The following is a 12,167-nucleotide window of genomic DNA, read 5'->3' as shown; positions in this document are numbered from 1 at the left end:
AAGCCACATCGTGCTATTCAAATGAATCACAATCATCACCATAATTTTCAGCCAGTTTTTTTGTGCACCATTGAGCAAAGCATAGAGTTTCCTCAAATAACTAGAGGGGACATTCCCGCTGCGATCGCTAAATGACCTTGGGAATTATGGGTATGACACAGATTTGTTTAGTCTTCGTGCTTGCGGGCGGTGAACCGCACTTGTAGCTTTGCTTGTTGCTACCTTTCCGTTTGGTTTCAAAGGCAAGAAAGAAAAAAAAAACCCTTTTACACTTTCTGATGCGATTTTAAGCAGTAAGCCTAGAAGATCAATGTGGTGATCCGTAACTGCCGAACATTTGCCGATTGTTGTTTCGTGACCATTCGTGACAAAGCAGCTTTAAGCCACACGAAGCCAGAACGAACGTAAAGTACGAAGACTAGGCAAATCCGTGTCATACCCATAACTCCCATGCTCGCTGAAGTGCTATGCATTGCAGCTCCTATACACACAGTCTAGTGTTCCTTGTATTGCACATTCAGGAAACGTTATGGAGCAGAGCACTTGATAATTTACTCGATATTGTGTGCCATGTTTCGATTTTATTCTTAACAACCTATTAACTTCGTCGCATTTTCTTTGCGACCTTCAGCTGTGCTTTCTGTGTATTCGTAATCATTCCGTTGCTATTATTTAACAGTGGTTGTCTGTTCCGAGAATTACGTGGCCTGTCTGGGTTCATTTATATCGCCTAATGTCAATCAGAATATTGGCTATTCCTATTTGTTGTCTGGTCCATAATGCCGTATTCCCTTTTCTTCCGTGAAACGCCTTTCATTTTTATTCTTCATTTGCTTTTGCTTTGCTTTCCTAGATCCATGGCACGTACCCGCTTTCGGGGATTGGCCAAGAATACAACGTAGAGACTGTTAATGTTATTTCAAGGAAGCAATGAAATTTAAAACCAAAAATAAAGGAATGAAATGGCAACATTATGTAAAATATTCAATTTAACTGCAAGTAATATGCTTTTGAGCCTGCGTTCCAGACTGCCGTAATAACCTGACGCGAATAATTTTGAAAACTTAAGTTCGACTCCACACTGCATGGTCTTCGTCTTCTTGAGTTTCTTTGGTATTTTCCAAGCACTAGGGGTACTATGTGAAATGTGGCTATTACGCAGTAATCTGTGCAGGTACATTTTACTTTTTTTTCTTTATGAACCAAGCCAACTCACATTTCTTTCTGTGATTCCGCAGTACATTTTAGCTTTGGACTGATTGCCTGTCGTGACTTAGAAATGTACGCCGTACGCGCTTAGGTACATAGGAATTATTCAGTGAATTTTTTTCGTAGGTGAAGAGCATTAGATACAAATAAAAAGACACGAAGGGTAACTTGTTACTAGTAACTGGCAATAGTGAGCAACTTCGTGTGGGTTCATAAAAATGCAAAAATGCTGGGCTAGGACGAATGCAGCAGGACAAGAGTGGTGACAGGGAATGTCCTGTCTTTTTTCTTGTCTCACTATATTCGTCCTGGCACTGCCTTTTACTTCATTATGTATGCATCTAATGAGGCTTTTAAATATGCGCTAATTACGTTTAGTCGATCACTGCTCTTTACAGCTTGTGCCATACATTGTGCAAGACATGCTACACCAGTACCCAGGACTGAGTGGTTTACTGGCTACAGCTGTGTACAGCAGCTCTCTCAGGTAAGGTTTACAATCAAGGACCATTTTAACTTTGATGAGCGATGAGGTCCTTGTAGATGATTCAGTAAAAAAAAAGCAACATCTGTTTAGACACATGCTCAGTCGGTTGGTTGAATGAATGTAGGAATTAAACCTTATTGTTGTGTGCTGTTTTTTTATTGCGACACTTCGCATGAAGCAACTTCTAGTGAGCGTGTCACTAGCTTTCATATGTCTCCAAACACCATTGATAAACAAATTTGCAACTGCCGTATGTAGATGAGACATCGAGGACTCTGTACTAAATATGAAAAAAAGGAAGAGCTTGAAAGCTACAATTTTATGTGGTATGGTCATTTTCTTAAACATTAAGAAATGATGATGAAGTCGTGATAGTACTAATATACAATTTTATTACATTTTTATATAAAATAGCCAATAGTAATGAACACTACAGCCAAGAAAAAAAAAGCTAATTTTAGCCAGCGTTAATCAGTGATGGCACTATGCACGCTTGTGTCTCTCACGTTTTACTTAATGTCCGTGGCATCTTAATGTTTAACGCTCCTGTCAAATTATAGCAGTTGCATACTTTAAATTTTCTTTTATTATATTAAGAACATTTTATGCTCTACTTTAACTGCAATATGCTTGAATTTCTAGACCTAAAAATGTCGTCGTTTAGGTTGAACTGATAAATTTTTTTCTGAAGCGTAGGTTACACTTGCCACAGGCTGTATAACGACTAATTGTACAAGGCGTCCAACCACCGCAACTTGTTCGAATGGCAGCCTAACTTCTGGCGTCGGGTAAACTAAAGTTGAATAAATTTATTCGAAAATGGCTTTCACACAATCAATAAGTACGCCGTAGCTAAAGTAATCTCTCAAGCTTCATTATCGCTTAATTTCTTACCGCTTCAGGGAATTCGTTTTTCGCAGCTGTAACGATGGTCGGTACGGGGTGTTGTATTTGAGCAACCGCACTGGTGGTGTCATAGCTCAAAGCCTGTGATTGCTAGAGCTATGCGAAACAGCATGTTACGGTGTACATGTGGTCATTATAGCCTACAGAAAGAATCTGAATCTGCAATGGTTTATATAGGTGTGCTTTTAGATATCGCTGCTCTCTGGGTACTAATTTTAACGACATATCATTTACCTTCCTGCTATATGACTCGGCTGGCTGCTTTCTTGTACCATACGTTTTCGATTAAAAGTTTAAAGGACAAGGTTTGTGCTATTTTTCTCATTTTGCACCGCGAGCATTTTGCCATGTGATAGAATGGAGTTACGCAATTTCTTGCCGGAAGATTCGTGACATCGAGCGGCTGCATCGTCGCTATCTTCTGCCGAGGTTTTGAAAAAATATGCGTACTTATGAAACTCAACAATAGTCTACAGGAACCTCGCACTTTTTCTACCCAGGTCTGACCTCGAAAAAAAAAAGAGAGAGAGAAATTAAGAGCCAACCCTCTACTGCGATGATGAGAGCGAAAAAAACTGCTAGTATGGGAAGCGGGGTCTTGTTAGCGAATATTGCTATAGTGAATTTATGTATCACCATTACACAGTACATTTAGCGAATAAAGATACATATAAAGATCTCAAGTGTTCCTCTTGGGTATGGTGCACATCATCTCATAAACGTAGGCCGAAGACGATCGCAAAATGAAATCTTGATGCACCTGAGAAATCCCCATTTTTTATAAAGTAGAAAAATTAGATGAAATTCGTTTGTCATGCAAGAAATTTCGCCTGTGGCGCAGAATGATCTTCGCCATTTTGATTTGTCACTGGAAGGATGCATCCTTGCGTTTGAGTTTTTGCCGTGTTATTTGTTTTTCGACTAAAAAACGCTGGTTTGTTTCATAAATCGTCTTGTTCCACGTGTTCTCTGACCGCGAGCGTGGGCAGCCAGAACCTAGCCACATCTGGCCATGCAGTAAAAAATGACCGCCTCCAGGGCGGTCTAGCTGTGCGTCGTGAGACTGCCGTGTCGTGGCATCTGCCAGTAAAGCATTGAATAACCTATCAGAGTGTTATCTTTCATATTGCTTAATATAACTGAGTCAGTATTCAGATTCTGCGAGAAGTGAGAGTAATTCAGTTCTTTACATAAAAACCATCATGAGAGCGCAACTATAAACACGACACATAGAAGAGATAGACGAGGGCAAAGCATTAACTCACCCAAGAGCGAACTATTTTCAGTTCTTTACCTTCTTTACCTTCTAGTACGCTGTCATCCGGGTACAATTCTCTAGCAGCAGTGACCTGGGAGGACTTTATGCGGCCTTGGATAAAGTCCTCCGAAGCAACAACTTTGCGGATAACAAAGTTAACTGGTATGTCACTTTAAGACTACTGTTTAGTATAACCAATTAACCGTGTCAAAATGTTGCTATTTCCAGCTGCTTCGTACGGGCTTTTTTCAATAGCAGTCGCAGTCCTCGTCGGCACCATGGAGTCCATAGTACAGGTAAGCACGCATCCAAAAGCACTCAATTTTAATGGCGCGAACAAATCGTATTTATTTGATCTTGCACTATAAAGGTTATTCATGAGCGTGGGACGTCGACTGATGCTCGTGACTTTTGAGTATTAGCAAAGGCCAGTTTTTTTTTCTATGGAGTATGTGACCTAAGAAGTAGGAACGGGTTTCTCACTTGTTTGTTGCTTGTTAGATCATTTACATATAAAACGAAACGTTCTTGTACATATAATTTGTTTTAGAAAGCACATTCATTGATTTTTGAAAAGTGCTAACAGGAAAAGTGGTCGAATGAGTTCATTTTTGTGGGCTGTGTTATTCTGGCCACGTAATTTTCACTGCACACTAGATTTGTTATGTAGATTGACGTAGCTGTATTTGAAAAAAAAAAAGAGAGAGAAGGTGCCATACGGGTGCGTCACTAAGCTGAATTGTACGGAAGGCATACATTCTCATCATTCTCAAATACAAGTTTTTTCTCTTCGCGAACGTAGGCTGCCTCATCCCTGTCAGGTGCCTTGTGTGGCCCGATGGTTGCCGTCTTTGTCTTGGGCTTCCTTTTTCCGTGCTGCAAGAAAAAGGTGAGCTGAGCCTGCACAAATATATAAGGCTTACTTGATGTCGGCCCGCACATTACAAGCGAGTACGTGATCTCTTTTGTGCAATCACCTTTAATCAGCGGCTCGTTACTCTAGTTTTAATGATAGCGTAGTATTATTAATACGTTCGCAGTGCTAACTCGGAAAATTAGATCATATATAATGAAACGATAGTTCTGGTAATGCAGTTGGTAACCAGCGCTACCTATAACGTATTCAAACTAGCGATTCTGAAGGCTTCTTTCTCTTTTAAAAAAAAGAACAATGCTTACATATATAAGTGGTAGGCATCACGCTCATTGACTGATCTTCTTGAACAAAAAAACAGTTATTGTTAAATAGGAACCAAGAGGCATTTGTGTCGTTATTCGTAACAAAAAGGCCAAAGTATAAGGCCCGCGAGTGCACCGGACATGTGCCCCAGCTCTGCCACGTCAAGCGCGTATTCACATCTCGCGCTATATTTACACAAATAATTTCTTTTTATTATTATTTTGCGGATTACGAACGAGTTGTTTGACTTGCTTGCAAATGGCTAATACGAAATTGCTACTATTAACTTTTCTATCCCTATTTCTAGCCCACACACTAACAAACGCTGTATAGCTCGCACACTATAGCTTGTTGTGAGTTTATTTAATACGCTGTACTTAAAGAAAATACTTCCTCTATTGCTGCCTTACAAAGTGTCAAACGATGCACATCTCTTTTGCTAAGTCTTTGGAATTGGTATTCAGCAGCAATAACTACGCAGGGTGTCATCGTGGGAACTTTCATATCGATAGTCATATCCGGCTGGATGTCACTCGGATCTATTCTACATCCGAGGAAGCCGTACACACTTCCCACCACCACCGCTGGATGTTCGCATTTCAACGAGACGATCACATCGGGGTCATACGAGTCGCCTCCGTGGCCAAGGTCGGTTGGCACGAGCAGTAATCCATCTACCCTTGTGTTCCAGTTTTTCCCGCATCAATACTAAAAGCGGCTAGTTGCGGTTCCAGCGACACAATAAGCACGACGTAACTCTCGTGGAATTGTCTAATCAACAATTGTGTATTTCTTCTTTTCGTCGTAAAAAACGAAATATTTTCTTCTTCCATAAACTAATGAGACCTTGAACTAACCGTATATGTCCTCGCTCCTCATTAATATTGTCACGCTCCTTATTAATATTATCTATTAGCTGCGGCGCTTACCCAATCAGGGTATAATAAAAATACCTATAATGCTTACGCCAAACACGACCACGGAGCCATGCCTCGAAAGCATAAATGAATTGATGGAATGAATGTGCCATACCTCATGGCCATGCAAATAAAATTACATACTTTAAGCGTATCTCAGAAATAAGGAAATGAATCTTTCTTCTGTGCGTTTTTTGCCACATCTCGAGATAATGCAGCACCGGACGAGGAATCGCGCTGTGCTTTACTCAAGCAGATTAATTAAAAGTACTCTGTGTTGGAAAAGGAACGTGGTACGCTCCAAGAAAAAAAAAAAGGTGTCCCTTTGATCTTCGTTTATACATGCACGTGAGAGTCATATGTGTAGCACTGCGTTTAGAGATGACACGTTGACTCTTTTTGGGAGGGGCGTTCAATGACTCTCCTTTGGGCCATCGTGCTTCGCCCGACTCGCCTAAAGAGACCAACGTTCTTCTCCAAAGCGAGTACTACACATGTGACTCACATACATGAAAGAGGAGTCAAAGTTCTTAGATTATATATATTTGAATACTTGTTGAGTCAACAACAGTGCCTTAAAGCGTTGTCTATTTGCAACTTAGTTACAGCTATTGCACATGCGGTAATGTAAAATAGTGGTTTTAAGCAGTACTGACACAAACTTTTTCACATATGTTTTTTTTTTCTTCAAACGATAGGTTAAGTCCCCTAGAGCGTGAAAATGCATTGGTAAGCGTGAATCTTGCTTGAAAATTAATTTTCAGCGTATTTTTTATTAGCTAGTTTCGGTTCCTACTGTAACCTTACGTCACGACATGTAACGACATGGTATCAGCAACGCCACCAGGTGGTAGTATGTGCCCGCGGAAATGTTCGTGACGTGTCCTCGTCCGCGCGTCACTTCAATGGTCTGCTTTGTCCGCTGCACGCGGCACGTATGGCAACTGTCGCGAAAGGGGGCACAAGTTTGGGATGGCATCGCCTTTAAGGCGCAGGTTCTTTGCCGACAATTTAAAGTTGGTCAGCAGAAGCATGTTGCGTCTGCACGCGTCTGGAGTGAAGTGCAGCGAACAGAGTAAGCTGCGCTTAATTGGCGTCGTAAAAGTCGACCCACGCTTGTCTCAGCACCAGATTGAATGGAAATCGGTGTAACTTGCACCTACCGTCCCCGTTTCGCTGGCGCAAGACTTTACAGAGCGAAAATCGCCACTATGACAACGAAATAAAAAAAATGGATTTCTTTGCCTTTGATAAGCGTCAATGTTGTATTTGTGTGCATGTACACTATACCAGACTACGCTAGCTCGCTTCACAGGTATGCTGGACGACAGTGACCTCACGACAGCAGGGCGCGAGCGGACGATCGAAAAGGCGATGCACAAAGTGCCATTGTTTTGTGTTTTGGTGATCGACATCATCAAAACGAGTTAGACTGCTGCGTGACGTCATCAGGATTACTACTGTAGGCTGACGTAAATTTAGTGTCGATGTTGGTGGGTGCGACGCAAGAAGTGTGACTTTATTATAAAAATAAGATATCTTATAAGCATTTGCTGAGCTTCACAATAACTCAGAGCCGTCTCTGCATACAGGAGATTCGTATGGCAGAGTAACTCGTCTCCGGAAAAAAGTCTCATTACCCATTTAGGTGAAAAATTGTACAGCTGTTATGGAGGAAGAAAACTTCATTGAAGATTAGGGGCTTGGCTTTCACTGCAGCAGCAAAGCTTTCTAGAAAATGCACTGAAAGCAATCGATTGGTACTCCATTTTCTACGCAGTGGGATTTACCAGTTCTACCACATCTCGTTCATGTGGGTGGCCTTCGTCGGGTTCGTCGTGCACCTAATTGTCTCATTAGCCGTGAGCCTGGCCTTTGGTAAGCATACTCACGCATGCAAGAATAATGCGTACACATAATGATCGACACTTACTGGTACCGCTGTGTTCGCGTTAAGAAGGACCGTTAGTTAACTGAGTTGGTTCGGGTGCATGATTTTGGTAAGGTGCGATGAAGCGAACGAGAACACTAACGAACCACACAAACACAAGTGCCTTGTGCTCATGTGATTTCTTGTGTTCGCGCTTGTGCTCCTGTGTTTCGTCAGTCTTTCCGTCTTCATTGTCGCGCCATTCTAAAACCTCGCGGTGTATTTACTATTCAAGTAAGACGAACTCTGACCATCTTCCTATAGGCATGTCTTGAAGAAAGTTTTTCAAACGAAAAATCAAAGACTGTCTTGCCCAACTCCGCAAATACTTCATGTCTTATACGCAGGTATCTACACTTAGGATATATGCAACCAATGCAAACCTACTACAGCTACTCTTAGATACATGCTCTGGGAGTGCAGCATTGTGTATAAAAATAGCATCGGGGCAAGGTGGGATGCCGCCTTTAGTAGCCCCAACCTAGACGACCAGAAACAAGGCCGTCCAGCAAACCCACGATGCCACTATTAGGCTAGACCTTTCCGTACCAAAGTAGAAGCCCTGAGCTCACACATGCGCTCCTTGCAGGACACTAAAAGGTTATTTCTTTACTCACGAAGTGCCAACACTATTTGTATATCAGCGTAACCATGGATGAGATTACATTTTTTTGTTCAAGGGAGGCTTGCATTGCCTTGCAAATTGTCGTTGTAGGTATGACTAAAAGAAGGAACGAAAGAAACAAATAAAAAAATTGGGAGGGTTTCACGCCTACGCCCCCGTTTTCTTGAGAGGACAAGTGGTTCTCAAATTTTATTTTTTTTCAAGGAAGTGGTGCAAGCTTTGCAGCAGAGAGCGGTAATTGTGTGTACGTCGTAGGGGGGGAGGGCTGTGGTTACGGTGTTTGGCTGCTGACCCGAAGGTCGCGGGTTCGATCCTGGTCACAGCTGTCAAATTTTGACGGAGGCTTGAGACCCGTGGGTTGTGCATTGCTGGGACATGATAAAGAACACCAGACGGTCGAAATTTCCGAAGCCCTTCATTACGGCGTGCCTAGTAATGATACGACTATTTCATTGCCTAAAATGCCATAAATTTTGTTCCCTTTCTACGTTTCGCAGAATGGCGTAGGTCGGAAGTCGTAGACCCTACCTACGTTTGCCCCCTGGTCTGGAAGTACATGCGCAACAAACCGGAAACGAGTGACGAGAGGGATGAGAAGATCAAAGAGAGACTGTCAATGGTCAGTACGGAAATCTGTTGAAGCCGCTCACGCAGAGGCAAAGTGTGCTCTCCCCTAGGCCTAACCACCAGATGGAGATGCGACGTCATGATGCTGCGTGGAGGTTTATGCCCGAGTGATCGCAGCAGAAGAATAGGAATGGGGTGGAGCACCTTTGGCGAGCACTCTCAAATTATGACAGGTAGATTGCCACTATCCCTCAAGAGGAAGGTATATAACAGCTGTATCTTGCCGGTACTTAGCTACGAAGCAAAAACCTGGATACTTACAAAGAGGGTTCAGCTTAAATTGAGGACGACGCAGCGAGCAATGGAAAAAAACGGTAGGTGTAACCTTAAGAGACAAGAAGAGAGCAGAGTGGATTAGGGAACAAACGGGGGTTAAGGATATCATAGCTGAAATCAAGAAGAAGAAATGGACATGGGCCGGACATGTAGCGCGTAGACAGGATAACCGCTGGTCGTTAAGGGTAACTAATTGGATTCCCAGAGAAGGCAAGTGAGTTAGGGGGAGACAGAAGGTTAGGTAGGCAGATGAGATTAAGAAGTTTGCGGGTATAAATTGGCAGCAGCAAGCACAGGACCGGATTAACCGGCGGAACATGGGAGAGGCCTTTGTCCTGCAGTGGACGTAGTCAGGCTGATGATGATGATGATGATGATCGCAGCTTTGATGTGCTCGCTGCTCTACGCTGTTTCGTTTGATACTTAGGCACAATAACAAGCGAACTTGAAACGAAAATATGTACGTATGCAGCAGCTTACCATTTTAGACCATCTAAGAGGGGCAGCTCTCCATTGGCAGACTGCCTCAGGTTCGCGAGCTTGCAACGCAGCGTCTCTGGCATGCGTCTGATTGGTCGAACCCAGATCACAGGACCTACCTGCTCAGGCAAAGGACCCGTTAGGTTTTTCATGAACGTCTGCTACTAGGTTGCAGGCTAGCCTAAGACAGCCTCACTATAGAATGGAGAAGATAGATTTTAGAATACGGGCCCACCTTTCCTACTACTTTCGGCTATTGAATTGCGTTGCTATAATCTTATCTCTAGCATCTATACATATATGTATTGTACTGGGAGTCCAGTAAGCCATCGACAAAATCTGGTATATTGTATACGTATACGAGCTGCGCCATGAAAAGGAGAATTGTCGGCACGTTAATGTTAAAAAACCGTGAATCTAGCAAGTGTGACTTGGCAACTCTGCCGCCCTTAGAAGCTTGTACTTTAGCTAAATTACTAAAGACGTGATGCTCACTGAATTTATTTACTCCGTAGCTTGATGACTACCCAGACTTCTCCGTATTGTAAATGGTGACATTCACCACATCAGTTCAAGACGTAAAAGACGGAGTTTATGACTCACATATATTTATCGAGCTGGAATAAATAATATGAAAGAGGAAATCAAATGATTGCTCTGAATGTTGAGTGATCAGTTATGTTATTTCAAAAGCCACACGGCAATAATAAGCAGCCACAGCGGTGGTACACTGTTTACGATGTTCGCCTGCTGACCCGAACGCTGACGATTCGATCCCGATCGTGACGGTAGCACATGCTAGAGGTCAGTATACTTCCACTATGCTATGGTTGGTGTACTTATATTGAGGTCCTCATTAAAGAACCAGAGGTGGTCGATATTTCTGGAGCCTTTTGTTACAGTATGCCTGATGACCACATCCTAGTTCTTGGTCTTTAAATTGCAGTTCTTCTTCTTCCTATATTATTATTATTATTATTATTATTATTATTATTATTATTATTATTATTATTATTATTATTATTATTATTATTATTATTATTATACAGAAATCGTCAGTGGTTGATCCGGAGCAGGCTTTATTTTTGCGTGCTTGAACTAAGCTATGGCATTTTTTCCCCACAGAATCCACCGACAACAATGGAACTGAAAACCTTCATCTTCGATTCTAACCAACGAGCGGAAGCGTAGTGAGTCCGAGTGTTCATCGGGGGCAAATCAGCGTTCTCCTTCTTAAATGACAAGATGGCCAGTCTGTGCGCTTATTGAGGCTGCTCGTATCTAGTCACAAGTTACATTCACAGAAGAGCCGACCGACAAAAACATTCGTTACTTTTCCACTTTGGTTTTCATGTTCTGGCTTTGAGTATTACTAGAAAATATGTGAGCTTTCTTTCATAATACATGGAAAGATAAAAAAAAAGATCGTGGACCGCTCATCTTCAGCCAGGTACATAGAAAGATTTTAAGCTTTTGTGAATTTTTGTGAGAGGAAGCTAAGTGTTTCGATAAATGCACACTCGAAATTGCTAGGGCAACACGCTGTGAACCCTACAGCTACTTAGTATGCTAGCTAAAGGGGAGGTCTGGGTGGAATACATGAAAGATAGAACAATAAGAAAGTGCTTGAGGAAAAGGAGTTTTCATAAAATCCCGAAATGATAATAAAATCAGCAGATCCCACGTACCTGGGAATCGACGTTATGCCAAGCATGCTGAAGGGAGGTTACTGTGGTGCAGTTTTTTAATTCGGCAACACGCCGGGAAATGACACTAAATATTCTTACAAATGTTGCACGCACAGATATATGTTGACGAGTTGCAGTTGTTTCAGTAACAAGTTGCTTATATAACCAGCTGTTCCCACTTGGGCAACAATGCCGACTGTAACATGCGCATTAGCAACACCAGAAGCTGATATGAAGTGCTGATGCTCGCGAAGATGCTGGCCCTGGACACTGCTACAAAAATAGACTTCAATGCATAGCACCTAACCACAATTGACATTTACTTAACGTGACGGCTGTATCAAAAGGAGTACATATGTAATGTTTATAAAATTGCGTAGGGAGCACTGCAACCACTATTGACGTTTCACGAAGAATAGCGTCTATATGAAAAGCAGTTCTGAAACCTGGCGTAGCTCTGTGGTAGAATGCTTCATTGCCATGCAGAATTGTTTGGTTCGATTTGAGCTGAAACCCCGAAATTTATTCTGTGTTTTCGTTGGTTCAGCGCTATGATGTCGGGTATTGCTTAACGCTCACGTGTT

At 42.2% G+C, this 12,167-nt stretch overlaps 1 protein-coding gene across 1 annotated transcript in view; it reads left to right on the top strand.

Moving 5' to 3' along the window:
• The window catches only part of LOC119174289 (sodium-coupled monocarboxylate transporter 1), a 32,295-nt gene extending 20,680 nt beyond the window's left edge, over positions 1-11,615 (top strand). Inside the window, exons 9-16 of the mRNA XM_037425127.2 lie at positions 1,608-1,696; positions 3,913-4,022; positions 4,089-4,156; positions 4,663-4,749; positions 5,522-5,688; positions 7,738-7,835; positions 9,010-9,131; positions 11,021-11,615. Of these exons, the coding sequence (XP_037281024.2) occupies positions 1,608-1,696; positions 3,913-4,022; positions 4,089-4,156; positions 4,663-4,749; positions 5,522-5,688; positions 7,738-7,835; positions 9,010-9,131; positions 11,021-11,086 (807 nt within the window). The 3' untranslated portion in view covers positions 11,087-11,615. The remainder of the gene's footprint in view (positions 1-1,607; positions 1,697-3,912; positions 4,023-4,088; positions 4,157-4,662; positions 4,750-5,521; positions 5,689-7,737; positions 7,836-9,009; positions 9,132-11,020) is intronic.
• Positions 11,616-12,167: the final 552 nt, after the last annotated feature.

The sequence above is a fragment of the Rhipicephalus microplus genome, chromosome 5 (assembly GCF_043290135.1).
Source record: "Rhipicephalus microplus isolate Deutch F79 chromosome 5, USDA_Rmic, whole genome shotgun sequence".
Lineage (NCBI taxonomy): Eukaryota > Metazoa > Arthropoda > Arachnida > Ixodida > Ixodidae > Rhipicephalus > Rhipicephalus microplus.
This window is presented reverse-complemented; position numbering and strand designations above follow the sequence as displayed.